Consider the following 20,125-nt stretch of genomic DNA (forward strand, 5'->3'; position numbering starts at 1 on the left):
GAATTAGGGTTCCATCTCGTGGTGAATACAAACTCGTGCCAAATAAACAAAATCAGTATCTATACATTGTGAAAACAAGTTAACATGTTTTATTATCACTAACATAATTGTTTCATTCTGAAATAACTTTAGCGTATCGTATAAGTTTAAATAAAAACAATAGAAGTCCAAACAGAGTAAAATACAACAATGATTTGTATTTTAACATGTGGCCTCACACCAAAACAGTGATTTAATTAACACTGCTTTTAGTTTGTTTGTAATTAAACACACATTCACACAATAGTTTATTTGTGCGCTGTGCTACTTGAAGGTTGTATGTTTGTTTTTGAATTTTGTGCAAAGATACACGAGGACTATCTGCGTTAGCCGTTCCTAATTTAGCAGTGTAAGACTAGATGGTAGGGAACTAGTCATCACCATCCATCGCCAGCTCCTGGGCTACTCTTTTAGCAACGAATAGTAGAATTGGCTGTCACTTTATAACGCACCAATTGTTGGAACGGCAAATATATTTGGTGGTACGGGGATTCGAACACACGACCCTCAAATTACGAGTCGAGTGCCTTAACCACCTGACCCTGTAGGGACTCATATGTATTGGTTTGAGAATGAATTGTACAATAATTATGGATTTGTTTTGCTTCTTTTGAATTTCGCGCAAAGCTACTCGAGGGCTATCTACGCTAGCCATCCCTAATTTAGCAGTATAAGACTAGATGGTAGGCAACCATGGTAGATGAGATTGACCGTAACATTATAACGCCTCCACGGCTAAAAGGGCGAGCATATTTGGTGCGACCGGGATTCGAACCCGCGACCCTCGGATTACGAGTCGAACGCCTTAACACGCTTGGCCATGCCGGGCCAACAATTATGGAAGTGTTGCTTCTATTTATAACATAATGTTTCATTTGAAAGTGATTTTGTTTAGATTACTATACGTTTTCATACTGAATGTGATTAACAAGGTTCATATTATTTTTCCATGCCAGTAGATATTGACACTTTTTTTTGCCTGTGTTAGGCTGTAGTGGGCAAAAAGTGTAAGCTTCATCCAACAGACAAGTTTCATTCGTGACGACGAGCAACCTACTTGAAGCAAAAATGTAAATTCAAGACTTTATTTGAAAGTTTTATTACCCATACCAGCCGTTTTTGTTAACCTGAATATGATCTAAGAAGGTCGAAACGTTGTCCTCTGCTTTATTAGTAAAAATGTTAATACTTATACCAGCCATTCTGAGATATATTTTTTACTTTAAGTGGGTTTCTCGTCATCAAGAACCTACTCAACTTATGACATGGTTAGGTTTATCTCTTCTAGATGGCGTTATGCTATGTAGAATTCAGAATTTCAACTTTGACAGTCAATTACGCATGCGCTTAAAACGTATAAACGTATGTACGATTGAAGGAGTTTATGTTCTAATGTCTATGATTTAAATTTAATTTGAAAGTATTTTGATATTTTTGAAGTGTTCAAACTGAGTAATTACGGAGACTGATAAGACTAATGGACAGTAGGTCCATTGTTACTCAAGTTAGCCGAGATGAGGAGCAACTGAAGAGCTTTCCTCCCGAAAGAGGTCAGTAGTTAGTCTAGCCACCAAAATGGCGAGTATTCACGTTACGTGTAAGTACTAGTTAAATAAGTTATAATGAAAACATTTCTTCGTGTAATTGTTTATTTGTATTTTTTTTGTAGTGCAAATCTTAAAATTAATAATTCGTTTAGTGTGAAAATTAGCCTAAAATGATATATATTTTATTGAGAAAAAACAGTGTCTGGTATGAATTGAAAAAATATTAGTTATTATGAGCGTGAGTAACTTTAGAATATTTTTTTATATTTCGTCCGTGTTCCAAATTCAATTCAACATTTCAAGTAGCTGATAAAAAAATTGTGTTTGTGTTTCTACTAAGTGTTTACGTTCTAACTGAAGTACTTTTCAGAAAAGAGTAAAAGTGTGAAAGCAAAGTAAATGCAAAACTAGTTTATATATGTATGTATTAGGAACTTCGTGTAATACTGTATTATCCATTCTTTTGTTTCTTCAGTTCTCGAATTCTCACCATCCTTTATCTTGCAGGTTTTGTGTGTGTTTACTGTTAAGATTTAGGGAGTTAAAATGAAAAAAAAAAAAAGGAAAAGTGCATTAAAGTAACATCTAATATTTGGGATTAGGAAAAAAATTTCCATCTTAAAATATCACATTTTGTTGGAATATTTTTATTCTTTTTATTTAGTTGAAATAGTGAAAATGATATGGAAAATGACTATGAAATAGGACTCCTATATATAATTCCATAATTATATATTAACTGTATAGTTCAGTTAATAAATCAAGAAGCTTCCTTTGTAAATTACAGGCTGGTTTAAATCCTGCTTCTATAATGGGAAAAAAAAACGTATACTATTAATCTTTGGTTTGATAAAAGAAACTTTGAAAAAAAAAAAAATTGGTGTGGGTATCATAACAGAAAGCAAACATGGATTCGTGAAAGGGACGTTTTGTATTATTAATCTTATATGTGTATATGTTAGTGTTTTTGTTATCTGTATAATGGAAGGGGATAAGAACTTAGTTTACTAAAATTTTAAAAGGTTATTGATAAATTGTCACTGAGAAAGTAGTCTAAGAAAATCACTTCATCGAGGGACAGGGAAATACTAATTAATTAACTAGGTTGTAAGATGACTTGGTGAGAGAAAGTAAGAAGTTATTAATGATATCCAGTGACAGTAGACATTTTGTTACTAATAGCATGTCTTGGGGGTCACGATAGTGACAGGTATATAATTAGTGACACTAAACACTTGAGTATTTCTAGCTGTGTTGAGATGTAATGTAATGACTTGGATCAGTTGTTAAGCTGGACACATATCTTGTAAATAATCATCACATATAGTAATTACAAAGTAATGCATTTTGTGTTACCATAGATTGTATCCCTTATATAATGTAGCTGGGAACCCACTTAGTTTAGCATCACTGAAAACAAATGCAAAGTGATAAGTAAGTAACTTAAGCTGTTGTATGTACTTTACTCACTTAAACACTTCTCTGTATGCAGTCATTTCAGGTTCTTTAATATACATAGCCTTCCTGTCATATAGGGACTCTGTAGCAAATAGTAGATTTGAATTGAAATTTGAATGTCTTTTGTTTCTGTTTCTTTGTTTTAGATTTTTTGTGTGAACCAACAAATTTATGACCCCACGAGTGAGTTTGTATATTTTTAGTTTAGAAAAATGTGTTTTTAAAAAGCTGATGAAGCTACCAGATGCCTTTAGTAATTTCACATGAACTATCACCAACCTCAGAAAAGTTGAATCATAGATTGGTTTCCAAAGATGCTTAATGATTTGTCTTATTTTATTTAGTATTGTTGAATGTAACAACAAATGATATAGGGAAACAACTGTCAGTAAAACTTATTTTCAAGAATTTTGGTGGATCATGTTTGTTTGTATCCTTACAGAAAAATGGATCATGCTTGTTTATATCTTTATGCTATGAGAAGGATGGTCAAATCCTACTACTTAATTAGCCAAGACTGACAATGAGTAATTTTATTAACTACCCTTGTTCTATTTTATCATTTCTTCAATATTAGTAGCTTTTTGTTAAGTAGGATAAACAAATATACTGATTTAGAGAGACAATGGATTATACCTATCTTATTTTCATGCCTGATAGAGGTAATGGTGGTATGATGTAAGCAGGAATAACCATTGTAAATTTACTAACTCCTACATTCTATGGAATGGTACCATTCATAATAAAGACTACATGCTATGTGTTGCCATCTGTTACTTGAATTGACCTGGAATTCAATCTGATGGATGGTATACACCTGACCCTTCTGTGCAAAGTTTATTGACAGATTTGTTGGAAAAGAAGAGACTGGTCATCTTAGTCATGTGTGGTATTCTTGGAAGTGGCTTTGCATCCAATCAAATGACTCCAAACACTAAAAGTGGAATAAAAACACCTCTTTCTTTCTTTTTCTTGGGTAGAGGTGGAAGTAACTTGCAACTTTGTCAACATTCATCTACTTTAGTAACTTTTGCAGACTTATGATTCTAAATTTTGAGGTGTGAATCCATGCAATGGACACAGCAGGTAGTCTAATGTGACTTTGCTCTAAAACAACTAGTTAAACTGGTGTTAAGTGTGCATCTCAGATGACTGGCTGCATTTTGTCTTTATGGTGACTGTACCGAAATGATTAAACAATGATTTGAAAGTAAAGTCATTTGTGTATTACGTTTAACTAGCTACCAAGGTGTGTTTATCTCTACATGTGGCAATCGTGCATTGAATTTGGTTGTTGTTAGGTACAAAGCTATGGAATGAACTGTTCTCACCACTACAAATATGGAAACCCGAATTTTAATGTTGTAAGCCTGCATATTTATAGCTAGGTCATTGGACTCGTGTATTGGTTAGTAGTTAACATCGAATACCTTATTCAAATTAAAGGTCATGACCCGTAAAGGTATAAAACGATATCTACCAACTGTTTATTACGAGCTTATGCTGAATGACCATTTGCATTTCAAATCATACGACTGACCATCAAGTACCTCATTAAGAAAACGTTGCAAGGGAGGGAGGGTATTTGATGTAACAGCGGTTCTGCCATGTGAAAGTCAAGAATTCCGATTATCGTTCTTTTGGGCGGTGTGTTTAGATTTGATAAACATATTCTCGTCAACAACTAACATAAAGCTAATCGAAGTAACCAATAGTCACATAGCAAAAGGAAACATCACGCGCTGATTATTTGTAGTTCAATGAATTGTGTACTTTAGAGACTGTTTGGTGGCGGTGTTTCTCCTGCTTGCGTAAAACTAGCTATCTACTACGTGGTAGAAGCACGTGCTTGTTTTCGTACATGCATTCTGCACGTATGTAGTTATAACAACAGAACGTGCTTGTTCCCTCCACTTGAATAATTTAGTGTGTGTTGATAATACATCAACTTCGATTATCTACTGTACGATTAGATATACAAGTGTATGAAAACGTGTGCCTGAAACCTAAGAGAAAACATGATCATACCTGTATACATAGAGGCGGAAAACTGTCATTACGAACATATTTAAATATATTTCAATAAATGTGATTTCGTCAAAATGTTATTCTATTCTTGTATTCAGTAAACATTAAATATTACGACGAATTTTTTCGAACGCCAAGAATCTGATTGAATTTCATGAACAATACTTTTTCCACATATGATTTTATTTTTAATGACTTGTTGCTGTCATAGATAATAATAGACATATTATAGTTCAGTCTTTAAACGGAATTTATTTTTCTTGTTTTTTTCCGACGACGGACCCTCAATTGCTAAATGGCAGGCCTGATGGCTAGTAACGCTAGATACCCATGGTTGGCACAGTACAGATATCCTGTTGTTTATATTTGTACTCAATAAACAATTCCTGGGAATAATGAGATACGTTTTATGCTATATAAGTGTATGGCAGTGATTTCCAAACGTTTTGGCTTTCAGAACACGTGTTTTTTGTTGGTTTTTCCTGCATATCACAGTGTAATCTAAACACTGTACCACTTCTACGTTTCTGTAACCATGGAAACATTCTACGAACCACAGAATTTCTGACCAATTGAATGGTGGCATATCGTTTTAAAGAAGTTCAACTTAACTGGTTGCGTCTTCATATGGGTGTAACTATTTTCAATAATTTATTTATTTTCTAGGGAACCATACCTTCCCCCAACCCCATCTCAAAATAAAAAACAAAAGTTTCGTGGCGATCAGAGTTCGGAAAGTAGGGACTAAAGGGGTGTAAATAACAACCAAACTCATTAAAAAAATCTTAAAGCAAGTGGTTGGAAGAAGTTTGAAAGTTTTATGGATGTTGATCAAGGATTGGACAATTATCAGACAGACGTACAAACTGAAACTGTTTTATCAGATATAAAGCACTAAATTAATAAAAGATACAGACGACGAAATTCGGAATTTGAGCTTTAATATTAGACCGAAAATACAACACAAGGAGCTGTAATAGTAAAGCAAGGAGGTGTCATGAAATTGCAGTGATAAAACGAGAAAAGCTTATTTTACATGCAGGAGGAAGGAAAAATGGGATGAATCGCCTGTAACTCCAGACACAAGTATGGTTTGGTTTCCTTTGAATTTCGCGCAAAGCTACGCGAAGACTATCTGCTCTAGCCGTCCCTAATTTAGCAGTGTAAGACTAGAGGGAAGGCAGCTAGTCATCACCACCCACCGCCACCTCTTGGGCTACTCTTTTACCAACGAATAGTGGGATTGACTGTGACATTATAACGCCCCCACGGCTGAAAGGGCGAGCATGTTCAGTGTGACGGGGATTCAAACCCGCGACCCTCAGATTACGAGTCGAGTGCCTTAACCACCTGGCCATGCTGGGCCTACAAGTATGGATAACTAAGATATGGCAACCCTTGGAAATTTGAAAGGTCATTGAGCGATGAGGCTTGGGGAACTTTGGGGTCTGATAATGCTTGCATTGAGGACTATCTGAGACGTAAGGACTTGGAAATTGTAATGATGACGTCTGATGACGCAGCAGTTATGGGAGTTGTAGCTGCAAGTTCAGTTTGGAAAGTTTGGTGGCTTTAGTCGTAAGTACAAGTTAATAAGGCTTTTGAAGGGCTGGGCAAGTACAATGCTAGGAACTCCAGACATTGAAAAGTAATAGAAAACTGAAGCCAATGAACCACGACCACTGAAAGTGAGTTTTAACGTTGTAACTGGACAAAGTATTATTAAACTAAACATAATTACATGATGCCATATGGAGGGTGTCAGGTCAGTTGGTTACTATGTCATTGTAACAACTGTTTTGTTTGCTCTATGCTTTCCGTTTCTAACATTGTGTACAACCATGTGTCTTAGCACACACGTCTCGATTCACAGTGTGCTGGTGGCGGGATGGTATTCTCGTCACCGAACATTCCCGCCATTTCATTTGATGGAACGTTATAATGTGACAGTCAATCTCACTATTTGTTGGTAAAAAATAGTCCAAAAATTGTCAGTGGGTGTTGCTGATAAACCACCTCTCCTCTTCTCTATCACTGTTACATCAGGAGCAGTTGGTGTAGATAGTCCTCACGTTCCACATATTTCATCTCTAGTTTGAAATATTTTGTTCCAACTGTCTTGATCAATGAGGTGGTACAAGTTCTGAAATGAAGTAATGTGAACAGTTATGACTACATTTGTGCAGTACCAAAGGGAAAACACTTGATGAATGAACGTCGCTATTTTGTGTGATACAAGACGTGATAAAACAATAATCAAAATTCACTTATTTTTATTGTAGCGAAGGGTTTGAAAGGATCAAACTCTGTATATAAGCACACAATTGTTATTTTTATTTTGGTCTATTGGTGAAAAGTGAAGCTATACAAAATATAGGTTACTTATTAACCAAACGTACCAGAGGTCTGCGCATGATGATCGATATTTCTTTGCTGAGCACGTGCTTCTTATGTTTTTAGTTACGTAGAATATCAGAGGAGCGATTGATGTGGTTCGTAGGAATTGTCATTCATACATGTTTACGTTATTTCCGTGGTGATTCAAATAAAGTTTTTAATTGTTAGGATCCTTCTAATAATTATCATAATATTTTAACACGCGTGATTGAAATCACGTACAAACATTGGTGTTAATTTGTTTGTCTCAGTTTAACTTTTCATTTTCATAGAGGTAGGTTTGTTTTTCTTATTTTGTATGGACTTTGTTTGTCTAGTGCTCCCTAGTGGCACGGCGGTGTGTCTGCGGACTTAAAACGCTATAACCGGGTTTCGATACGCATGGTAGGCAGAGCACAGATACCCCTTTCAGTAGCTTTGTGCTTAACTACAAACACACCAACAGTAGTGCGTTCTTTCGCAGTAAAATTCTTGACTTTTTGTGAAATATATTGTTTATGTACCTGAAGAGAGAGGGGGAATTTCTGTGAAATATATTGTTTATGTATCTGAAGAGAGAGGGGGATTCTGTGAAATATATTGTTTATGTATCTGAAGAGAGAGGGGGGATTTCTGTGAAATATATTGTTTATGTATCTGAAGAGAGAGGGGGGACTTCTGTGAAATATATTGTTTATGTATCTGAAGAGAGAGGGGGGATTTCTGTGAAATATATTGTTTATGTATCTGAAGAGAGAGGGGGGGACTTCTGTGAAATATATTGTTTATGTATCTGAAGAGAGAGGGGGGGATTTTTATACGCCTTGACAACACCTAATCAATTTCCTGAAACTGATTGGTCAGACAAGAATCGGGAAGCATTATTTCTGAAAGTGGTTTAAACGACCTTCACATGAATCGAAGTGTCACCTACGCACATTTAAAGAAACTGGAATAGTTGTTTGTGACGAAAGTTAATATTCATGACGGTTTAGCGAGATCGAATGCTTAAGATTATTTGATATTCTTAGAATTTTCTGCTCAAGTGGTGGTTGTCTGGGAGTTCATTTTTCATCCTGTTTGCGATCCGTTTGTTCACTAACTTTTTGAATAGTTATAGTTATGTGCACAAACAATACACTTACTCTATTTATCAGTTCTCACTTGAAAGTTCCGTTATTTTTGGTACATTAACTGTATCAAAACAATTGGTTGTTAGCGTAATGACCTGCGGCTTTGAGAGGCCCAAAGTTCGAATCGTGGTACTGTTGAAGACTCTTCATGTTCCCAATTGTGGGCGAGTTATAAATATGATAGTCAGTCCGGCTATTCTGTTCTAAGGGATGGGCAAAATCCTAAGGGAATTGGACATTATTGATAAGTATCTGACTCTAAAAGTCACTAACCCCCTGTGTTGTATAAAATATTGGTGTCAAAAGTTTGAGACCTGAATACTTTTAGGATATCCTGGTTAATAGTAATTATTTAGTACAAACTTAAATTAATAGCCATTCTGACGTACCTGACTTTCATTACAACTTGTAATAAATAATATTCTCCTTTGTCTGGTGTCAGAGGAGGCTTAAGAATGTTACTATATTTGTCGAGACAGTTTTGATAACCACTAGCATGTAGTGCTTTTCAGGTTGAACATTTGAAGTTCTTTTAAATAACCTACATCTGGAACGCATTGGTCAGTGGACAAAATCCAGGGTTAAGTGAAGAAAATAGTTTGTGTTTCATTAAATCTATTTAGCGTTAGCATTTTTACAATTAGAAACTTGTATGTTCTAATTAGTTCTAAAATAACGCGCGTGTTTGGAATGGCAATATAAATGTTAGGTTGACCAGGTGGAGTCTTTCCTTGTGTATGTTTCTTGCAACGTTTTTGGTTTTCAAATCGCATCCAGCACTTAGATTTAAATGTAACGAATATTGTAAAAAGGAAACGTTTACCACGTACGTTTTTTTTTCATGATGTCCTTCCAGCAAGTAACTGGTGTAACTTTTAAAATCACCCCGTGTACAAATAACGACCTTCAATACGATATTCTTCGAAATTGGCATTATGCCAGGTCTGTTTATAGAAGTTGTGGTAAATTAAGGCTTAACAACGTCAGAACCGTATTTCCCGTAGACGATGGATCGTGTTTAAACGTATAAACGCAATCCATATGTAAATATAGGCCTAGAACCTTAAATCTTAAGAGGGATTTTTTTTCCCTTGTGCCAGAATAATGTGCCCTTGGATGTATGTGATAAAAACCAAAACGAACGATGCATAATTTGAATAAACATGTTTAGTTTATAAATAAGGTTTATTAGCAGTTCAGTGCACTACTTCAAATTCAACGCAGCTTTGTGGTTCACAGTCTCTGTGCTGTTTTCCATGACCTGGTGGATAGTTAATTTTGCTCTTAATTTTCGGGTCATGGGTTTTAATTCCAATCCCAAATACGCTTCCTCTTTCAGACAGGAGCGGTGGTGGTGACCAGCTTAATTTCAGCCAGTCTATCATTTCATAATTAAGAATGAGTATGTTTGTGAATCTTTTCTTATAGCATAGCCACAATGTGTTATCTGCTGAGTCCACCAAGGGTAATCGAACCCTTGATTTTAATGTTGTAAATCCTAAGACTTGCCACTGTATCAGCGGGGGGTATTAAGGATGACTAACACATATAGCTTTTAAGTAAGATTTGGACAAAATTCAATAAACAAACTTTAAAATTTTGTTGTAGAACGTCTCAAGTCAGTTAACATGATAGATGTTTAGCATTGTGTCTGGCATATTTGTCTTTATTTACAGATCTCTTAACTTCTAACAGTACAGTTTTATAAAGTTCCTTCTAATAAATAAGATATACAAAAAATAAATCAATTACCTGTTTGTGGCTCTTCACAGAATATTTCTAAAATTGCATGATGCTAAAAAAAGAAACATTTGCCCTCCAAAATTTTGTATAGAACTACTAGAATTGATGCCCAAAGTTATTGTTTGCAGTTTTGTTTAAAGAACTAATTTAAAACATCTGCAGTTAGTCTTTTAAAGTCTGTTCATTTAAATCCACCTATATTATAAAATTATTTATCAATCAGCTGTTGTACATCAAAAGTGTAAGGTGTAATGTGTCTTTAATATTTCAATATACAAGTTTAGTTTATGTTGGTAGTATAAAACCTCTACAGGATAAAATTGGGTTGACACATTATCTTTGTGTGTACATGCTGTATCACATGTGAAAATGTTCTTAGTTTTAATGCTATTAAGATAACTTGGCCTTGGTGTTTCAGATAACAGGTTTATTATTGGCAGTAACATGTATTAAACATATAGAAGATAATATATATCTTAAGTAACATAGTTACTGTTATAAAACACCAAGGACAAGTAACAGTAGCTCACATACTGCTTGTTTTCCATTGAGTATATTTGAACTTTTACCACTTTGAAATGTTAGGTTAAAACAGATTTGATATAATCCCATTCATTGATAAATCTAATCTTTTGTGATTTGTTTTTTTTTAACTCTGACCCTAAAAGTTTATACTATATTTATCTTTAATAAAGTGGTTCCTTCTTTGTTTTTGTTACTTGGTATCAGAAATGCATTAAAATAGTGTGTTGTATTAATTACTTGTTATTTTAATTAATAAAAAATGAAATGAATTAACCCACTTAATTTTGCATTAATGATGTGTGGATGATATACAAAAAGTGATTTGTTGTTGCAAAGATTGTTATTTGGGACTGTGGGAGCTTTTGTAAGAGAAATAGCCAAAGCCCACTGCTCAGTTTTATCACAGTAGCCAAAGAGTTGGTGGTGAGTGTTGATGGCTAACAGTGACACGCAGATAGGGTTTAGTGGAGGTTCAGTTTGTTTTTAATTTTGTGCAAAGTTACAATCGGGCTATCTGCACTATCTGCCCCTAATTTAGCAGTGTAAGACTAGAGGGAAGGCAGCTAATCATCACCACCCACAGTCAACTTTTGCATTACTCTTTTACCAAGGAATAGTGAGATTGGTTATAGCTAAATAACGTTGCAACAAACATGCTTGCCCTTTCAGTCTTTAACTACCTGACCATGCTGGGCTTTTATGGAGGTTTGTGCTAAGTTTTAAAAAGTGAACATATTGGTATTCGGTAAGTTTTTACTTAGTTATGTTTTTCTTTTTTCATTGTCTGCTTTAACAAACTTCAAACTTACCGAGTTATTAATTCGAGTTTTTTATAAATGTTTTAATAGTTTTGTTGTTGTTTTTTTTAACCTATATTTCACAGTATGTATTAAATGGAAAGGTACTGGGAAGTAGCTAAGTTTTTCATATTAATTTTGTTTTTGAGCTGAATTCTACTGTGTAACACACCCATTTGACCTGGTATTTAGTCAGATGGGTGCCAAAGCATTTGTAATTTGTATTACCAATAATTAACTTATTATGACCACAGACAGCAAGTTGTAGTCTTCGTGCCATGATTATAGGATGTAGTTTGCAGTTGGTAATGTGTACTTTAAGATATTTCAGCCCCTATCTGCTCACATGTGTTGTTGTTGATATGATTAAAAATGTGAAACTACTGTATATATTAATACTGAACATTTTACAAACTGGCATACATCTGGTGGACCACATGTGGGATTGACTACATTATTTTGGAAGCTAGAACATTCATTGTATATAAAGATCTTCAGACTGGGAGACTGTATGAACAGTCTATGGCTCATCAACAGCTCGTTATGGCTGTGAATAGAGGGCATTGTTACTCTTGGTGCTTTAAACTTTAGAAGTAAGCTGATAACTCATGGACAAATAATCATTTCTAGTGGTGGACTATACTTCTTGTTTGTTTATTTTTAATGCTTTTGAAAAACATCTTGTTCATGATGATGTTATGAAGACTGGTGTGAGTTGTTCTAAGGTTCTTATCAGGTTTGAATCTTGTTTGATGATAATGTATGGAGTCATGGTTATGTTGAGATTCTGACCAGTGTTACACTATCTTGATAAATTAAATTATATCTTGTGGTATTGTGACATTCTGACCAGTGTTGTCCCCCACACACACATACACAGTGGCTCAGCAGTAAGTTCAAATGCTTATAAAGCTAATAAAACCAGGTATTGAAACCTGTAGCATAATAGTTGACCTATTGTGTAGCTTTGTGCTTAACAGTAAACAGACTAATCCATGTTAAAAAAGTGGGATTCTGTGGAGAAGGGCTACATATCTTTCTGCACAATGATGAGCTTTGCCAGACCCTGATGTATGTCCAGCAGTGGCTTGAGAAAATGTTCATAATCTGCTGTGACCAGTCAAGAGTGCCATCCTGAATTTACTGGGAATTTTTTGTTTGAGGGACAGACTGCAGTTATGGTGTATTTAAACTGCCCTGCCTGGTCTAATTCTCCATATGTGTAATAGCAGATGACCAGAAACTTCCCAAGTAGAATCCTTGTAGACTCACTCCCTATTGAAATATAGTACCAGTAGGCCCCCCCCCAACCATAAAATTGTGATCCCAAAGTTTTGGGTAGTAAAGTATGTAACAGTAGTGTTGTTAAGAAAGAATGTTTACTTAAAGAAACTTGATGTTTCTTGATTTCATTTATAAGGTAGAGTTTTGTGTCTTCAGAGGTAAAAGCAAAGATTTCAGGTTCTTCATTGCATATAAATAAATGAAATTAATGTCTTATGCTCTTTCATATGCAAGTCAGTTAGTGCATAGCAAGGGGTGATGTTTGTTACTCACAATGTTGTTCAAAAATTAAAACAGTGTGGTAATAAAAGTGAAATTCATATTAATATATAGAATATATAGATACTTTGTTCTTATGTCCTGCTGGCTATGACTAGTTGACTTTAAAATGCTTCACCATGTTGTTTCCTCACATAATGTTCACTGTGCCAGCTATCTAGAACCAGTGGACTTTAACTGGATAGATTCAGGGTGTGGCATTTCTTATATTAGATGTTTATCTAACTTCTTAAGTGTTACCTCATGTTTGCACTAATTTTTGTTTTACATAAGAGTACAAATATTCAGTTTTGTTCATAGTAATACTGGCAGTAAGGCTACATATCATGAACTGATGAAGGTACTAATGGTATTAATTATATTCGTTTTTGTAGTATTTTTTAAAATTGGAAAACAATAGAAGTAACTCTTTAGTTGTTGTTAAGTATTTTTTTTCTGTTTTGTTTGTGGTTAAAGTAGCTGATATTATGACTTAGTTTTTACTACATTAAACATAAACCGGAAAGTGTAGGTCTATGGTTGAATAGAATGTTGCGTGTAAGCTGAAGATTTGTTATGTTGGTTTGTTTTTCTTTTTTTGAAAAATTTTTAGAGTAAGGTTGTATTACTGGGAACACTTTTAATACCTCTGAAACATACACAGTTAACTTTAGTTAGGTTTTGGTTGTTTTTTTTTCAGTCTTTCCTCTGATTAAAAAGCCACAGCAGAAAGGCTTTCTTAACACTTTATTGTGTTGTTTTAATCCTTATCTGAGCCAAACGAATTCCCCCGTACATACTGAGGAAAATGGCCAGTGCGAAACCAAGGTAAGCATGAACGTTTATCAACTGGCATGATGGAATAAATTGTCATAAAAATGTTTTAAAAGTGTAATATGTAATGCCAGTTAATGAATTATTTAATTTTAGTTTCCAAATTAATTATTTTTTGGAGGGATTACTTAGTTCTGTTTTTCATTGTATTCACAAGTTTTTGTATCATAATAATGGCATATACTTACTGAGGCATTTGGCATGTTTTTATGTTAATATTTGTTATTTGGTAGAGTGTATGTGACTTCTATTATTTCAGTTTTATCAATCTTTTGTGATGTATGTTTTAAACTGGAAAAACAAATGCACAAGATTCTGTTTTTGAAATACATTTTGTTTACTTTTAAAGGTAGGATTGAAACCTTAAAATGAGTTGTTTTGTTTTTCATGTTAAATAAAAATATAACAGTTTTTAAATATTGGTTGATATTATAGGTATAAACCACAACAGTATTGAAATACTAGTTTAGCTGAGGGTCGAATAAAACAGATTATTTCAGGACCTTAAATTTTATCCAAGTCTGTTAGCATAATTTAACTGGGAACATGTTTCCTCTTGTTTATCATCAGCAGAATATCTTCCTTTTTGTGTTTCTTCAGTAGCAACGATAAAGCCCCATGGTTTGTTTTTTCAAAGCATGTAGCAGTTAGTTCCACACTAATCATTTGTAAAGCCCAACTTGAATCTCTTTATAAATTTTTTGATTTTCTAGATACTTAACATAGGATAATTAACTACAGTTTATCACAAAATCTTCACCATTAAATCTTATTATTCAAGCCATAATTTTGTAAACTTGTAGTGAAAGATGTGCCTATAACACCATTGTGTTATCTATTAATATTTTGAGTAGTTTTTCCACTGAAATGAATAAATTTTACTACAGGCATTAGACGTAAATGTTAAATAATCAACAACATTTGTGTGCAGTGGAAGTATCAAAGCAAAGTTACTACTAGTTTCATCCTTATATAAATTTTTGTGAGGATATTTTTCACATAGTTGTAACATTTTCATTAACTGTATGTGCACACGATTGATTTTCCCATAAGTCTTGGTACGTGACTGGGTGTTAAAGTGTGCATGTATTCCATTCAGCATGTTATTATGTATTCAATGTCAGATTTATCAAACAAAGCTAATTTAGCAACAGATACAATGTTCAGGAATACTGAAAAAATTGTAGATATGAGGATGTGCATACTTACAGTGGAAAAAAGTAATTTTTATTCTTCACTGAACATCACCTTGCTCTTCAACTTGTTTTAAATATTAAAATAAATCAAAAAAATATTTTACACACCAATGGCTAGAAATATATAACTTTCAGCTCCAGGGGATGGAACAAATAGTTGTACAAACAGGTACGTAACTTTTGGTTGTGGAATACTGCAATTGCATGTGTTGTCTGTTTTGAGAGTGTAATATAACTGTTGTCTTGTGCTTACCATATCAGTCAGAACAAGCTGCAATAAAAAGTGCAAATTGGTGTGTTTAGTAAATATAGGACTCTTAATTTTTTACTGTTCGTTTATGTTTTGGTTTGTTTTTTAATGTCTTTGTTTTACCTATCCTGAACCTCGTAATTTTGTGAAAAGTTTTGACTGTGTTTGATATCAGTGTATGTAAAAATAAACAAAAGTATTGCAATGAACCTTTGTGATAAAAAGAACACTTTCCAAGGAATACTGCAAGAAGTTTTGATATCTGGAAAGGAGATAGGGAAGATCAGGGCTTTTTAGATTAATATCTACAGATACTCACATTTGAAAGTAAGAAAACAAATGTGTACTTTGAATATTTATTTGTTAGGGAAAAACTGTATTCCAATAACTGTTTCTGTATTATTTCTGGTAGGAGTGAGTGTTTCTGGCATCTAGTTTGCCACGTACAAGCACTAATATTATGATACATTATATATATCTAGTTACCGGTTGTGATACATTATATATATATATATATATATCTAGTTACCGGTTGTGATACATTATATATATATATATCTAGTTACCGGTTGTGATACATTATATATATATATATCTAGTTACCGGTTGTGATACATTATATATATATATATCTAGTTACCGGTTGTGATACATTATATATATATATATCTAGTTACTGGTTGTGATACATTATATATATATATATCTAGTTACTGGTTGTGATACATTATATATATATATATCTAGTTACCGGTTGTGATACATTATATATATATATATCTAGTTACCGGTTGAGAGCAAGTACTTGCTACCTCCTGTAAAACCGCAGGACGCTCGTAAAATATGTATGGTTATTGACCTGGATGAAACTCTGGTTCATAGCTCTTTCAAGGTAAGTTGGATTTTACTGCCAAACCATGTGTGCGTAAAAATGTATTGAACAGCAAGTAAGTGACTATGAATGAGTTCTTTTTAAATTTCCAAGTACTGTTTAAAGAGTCTTAAGTGATGTTCACTTGTATGTAGAAAAGAATTTGAATCTGAAGTACCCTGATTAGATTAATAAAATATGTTTTTATAGTTACTGTTCAAGATAACGGATTATCTAGTGGAAATACCCTCCAAGTAAAACTTGGTTAATGTTTTATGCAGTGAATGCCCTATTGGAGCATTATTTTACAGACTTAACAAGAAAACACAGTAGTTGTGAAAAATTATAGAAGTACAAAGTTTGCCTTAAATAATTCTTTGGGGAATTAGGGTTAGGATACATAAATAATTACGATTGTTATAGAAACTTGGTGTACATGTTTCTAGTGTTGTTTGCTTAATGGCACCATTATTTAAATTTGTTTCTCTATTTCCTAATAATAAACCAGTATTAGTATTATTTCTTTTTGTCGTCAAATGATACAAGTTAAGCGGGTGTAACGTAACTAAAATGCTTGCAGTTGGCAACAGACCTTCAAATGGTAGTTTGTTATCAGGATGTTGCTTCCATTTCACTGTACGAACTCGGACACACAAATGCAACTTGTCGTACAACATGTTTTTTACTGACACACAGTATTACCAGTCTGACTAGACTAGTCTGTTTGCTACATTTGAAGTAAAGCCTGTTTCTCCTTTAAGAAAATAAACTTTAAGATGATTATCAGCAAAGTGTGAGTTTTTTATATGACTAATCCACTAACATTTTATGCGTAGTACACTGCTTTTTATTCTATAAACCTTCCATGGAATGGCTAGGTTCTTGTGATTCTCTAAAAGTTAAAACCAGATATTTAAAACTTTTTAAGATACTGTAAGATTAGCCTAAAACGTTCAAGACATTGAACTATCATATCTATTTCATTGTATAGTAACTGACATTTATTTTTACTCGAGTGTTGAGCCTTGTTTCATACTAGTGACTTCTTTCATCATAACTCAAACAAATTAGTGACCTTCTAAGGTTACTTAAATACTTTAACACAGCTTTTCTGAAGTTAATTAACCTATTACTCTATAATTATTTCTTTTCTAAGTTTTATTTTTAATCAGAACTAGCCTTAGTCACAAGCCTATCATCATGACTTCACAAGTTATGTTGATGTAATGTTGTTACAGACTATAGATATGGAAAAAGTTGTGTTGATTTCAAACAACAGAAAAGGTAGTGCAATATTATAGCTATGACAAAACAAAGTCACAGTCAAATGTCAGTCATCTCCCTCAAACAGTCAGTGATCAGTTTCATTATCTGAAGTAATAAATTGTTTAGTGTGTATTAGATATAATAGATTCACATGATCTTTTGGAAGCTATCAGTTTGAAGAGAGTCACAAAGCTGCACATGTGTTAATTTAATTCTGAACTATGGCTACATCTCAAAACTATTTCTATATTCCACTTATGCCAGGAGGCTTTGAAGGAGTGAAACTGGCCAGAACTGTTGAGGTATAGATACAAGTATAATTAATATAACGTCAGACCTCTTCCAAGCAAACAACGGATATCTTGGTCAAGCTTGTTTATCATCCACAAAATGAATGGATGACCTTTGGGGCCATGACTACTTTATTTAGTCTGAGAGTAGTCCAAGCTTGGTGGTGGGCAGTATGACTAGCTGTCTTTCTTCTGGCCTGTAACTTCTAAACTAGGAATAACTAGTATAGATACACCTTGAATAGCTTTGTACAAAATCCAACAGACACAAGAATTGTTGCCAACCTTAGATTTTTTTATTGTTTTAATTAACAAAGCTGTGTGTGCATCAACAATATTGGTCTATTAAAGATTCATTCAGCAAAGCCAAGCTTTGTTCATTTTTAGGTATTATTAAATTTCATTTTTAATAAGCAGGTATATGTGTGTCTACATTGTTGCAACCAGATTGTCATCACTAGAATAAATGTTTACATTGTTAGGAAATTGTTTTTTATCATTTGCAAAATGGGTTAAAATAAAATGATAAGATAGAATTCAAAATTATTTTAATAAACTTACAGGGGGCTGAGCACATTATATTATAACAATTTTGAATGTGAAAATCAACAAGTCACATAACAGTCATGGTTGATATAAAGTTGTAGTGTAATATAATATATAAAAACTACATTTTGACATTGTTTGGTATTTCATAGACAGTGTGATACCAATATAAATTGATTGCTTTTGGGAAAGATATGTAATAATATTCATATCCTCAGACCATACTTTTGTATTCATACTGGGGATTTAGAATTCCAATATAAGGATATCCCTTGCACTTAATAGCATTAGAAAACAAAGGAATATGGATCAGTTTAGGAGCCAGGACCATCTAAAAGAGACCTGACAAGTCATAACCCCAGCCATGGTGAGTAAAAGCAGTATCTTGAAACAGGAGAGAGTCCTCAAAAATAAAGATTTATGGCAAAGCCTGCCACTTGTTTTAGGCAACATCATGCAACATAATCAAAAAAGATCTCCATCTGGAAAAGAATGCCACCTTCCATGACACATTTGTTGAATTGTTATATGCTTCAAGCAGCTGAAAGATGAAGCTAGTGTTCATACTATTATGTATGCATGCATACCAGTCAACTTGCCATTGCAACATCTGTAGATTTCTATACAGTCAACAGTGAAATAGGTATTAGAAAACTATTACTTTGCACACTATATAGTTTGTGGAAAGCTCTATGCATGAGTGGTGGGCTTTGAACTTGACAGTCTTACAACAGTCTTTTGTAATGGAATAGCTCCTGAATGGCTAATGTCAAGATTCATGGTCATCATACAGAGCATGACTAGACATGACAACATGGACTAAAATGAAATAGTAAGACTCCAGATAGTTTCAATATAACATACTTAACCAATGTATTCTTATGTCATCTATCTTAATTTTCAGAATCTTTGCAACATCTCAAAATGTTCAAATCCAAATAACTAATGTAAGACTTTGTTATGAATAGCTGTCAGTGTAAAAAAAATTTACCCTTTCATAAATTTCCACCATATTTTATTCATACTGTTTATATTTTAGTTCTTATATTGAATACAATGATGGTGTGAGTCATTATATACTAACTTTATTTTTATAGCCCATTAATAATGCTGACTTCATAGTTCCTGTTGAAATTGATGGAACTGCTCATCAAGTAAGTACATCATAATATTCACCTGTGGAAAGTATACTTGTATGATATGACAGGACTCCATAATTATATTGTACTTTATATTGTGTTAGAAACTCCTCTAGCATGTAAAATGAAAGGTACAGAGATTAAAAAAGTTGTAAGACAGCCCTCATTTGTCTGAGAAACATAAAATTGGTAGTAAAATCAGTTCAGCAAATCTTTGGAAAGTCATGGGATTTAATATTAAACCCCAGAAGATGTTTTGACATAAATATTATAGGCATTATATCTTAGACTGTGTTTTATCCTGAGGTTATAATTAAGTTAAAAATCTGTATGGAATTTGTTAAATGAATCCCCCCCCCATCTGAGTTTTGGGGTGGGTATGTAGACACCAACTTGTGTTATTTATAGATTTTGTGGCTTCCATGGAATATTTTTGAAGAAATTGACAACTTGATGATGTACATATATTTATGTAATGAATAAAATGTATTTAGTTTCTACAAAATCCAGATATTATTGATTCCTTTTTACAATAATTGACTAAA

General features: G+C 33.5%; 1 protein-coding gene across 5 annotated transcripts in view; it reads left to right on the forward strand.

Moving 5' to 3' along the window:
* Window positions 1–1,380: 1,380 nt before the first annotated feature.
* LOC143247251 (carboxy-terminal domain RNA polymerase II polypeptide A small phosphatase 1-like) overlaps window positions 1,381–20,125 on the forward strand; it is a 29,418-nt gene continuing 10,673 nt past the window's right edge. Inside the window, exons 1-4 of one of the 5 annotated variants that reach the window (XM_076494981.1) lie at window positions 1,381–1,636; window positions 13,889–14,016; window positions 16,253–16,360; window positions 19,539–19,595. In XM_076494981.1, the coding sequence (XP_076351096.1) occupies window positions 1,615–1,636; window positions 13,889–14,016; window positions 16,253–16,360; window positions 19,539–19,595 (315 nt within the window). In that variant the 5' untranslated portion in view covers window positions 1,381–1,614. Of the gene's footprint in view, window positions 1,637–8,498; window positions 9,984–13,888; window positions 14,017–16,252; window positions 16,361–19,538; window positions 19,596–20,125 lie in introns of those variants that run through there. The other 4 variants (XM_076494980.1, XM_076494983.1, XM_076494984.1 and 1 more) reach the window with 4 other exon arrangements.

Source organism: Tachypleus tridentatus, chromosome 3 (genome assembly GCF_004210375.1).
Source record: "Tachypleus tridentatus isolate NWPU-2018 chromosome 3, ASM421037v1, whole genome shotgun sequence".
Classification (NCBI taxonomy): domain Eukaryota; kingdom Metazoa; phylum Arthropoda; class Merostomata; order Xiphosura; family Limulidae; genus Tachypleus; species Tachypleus tridentatus.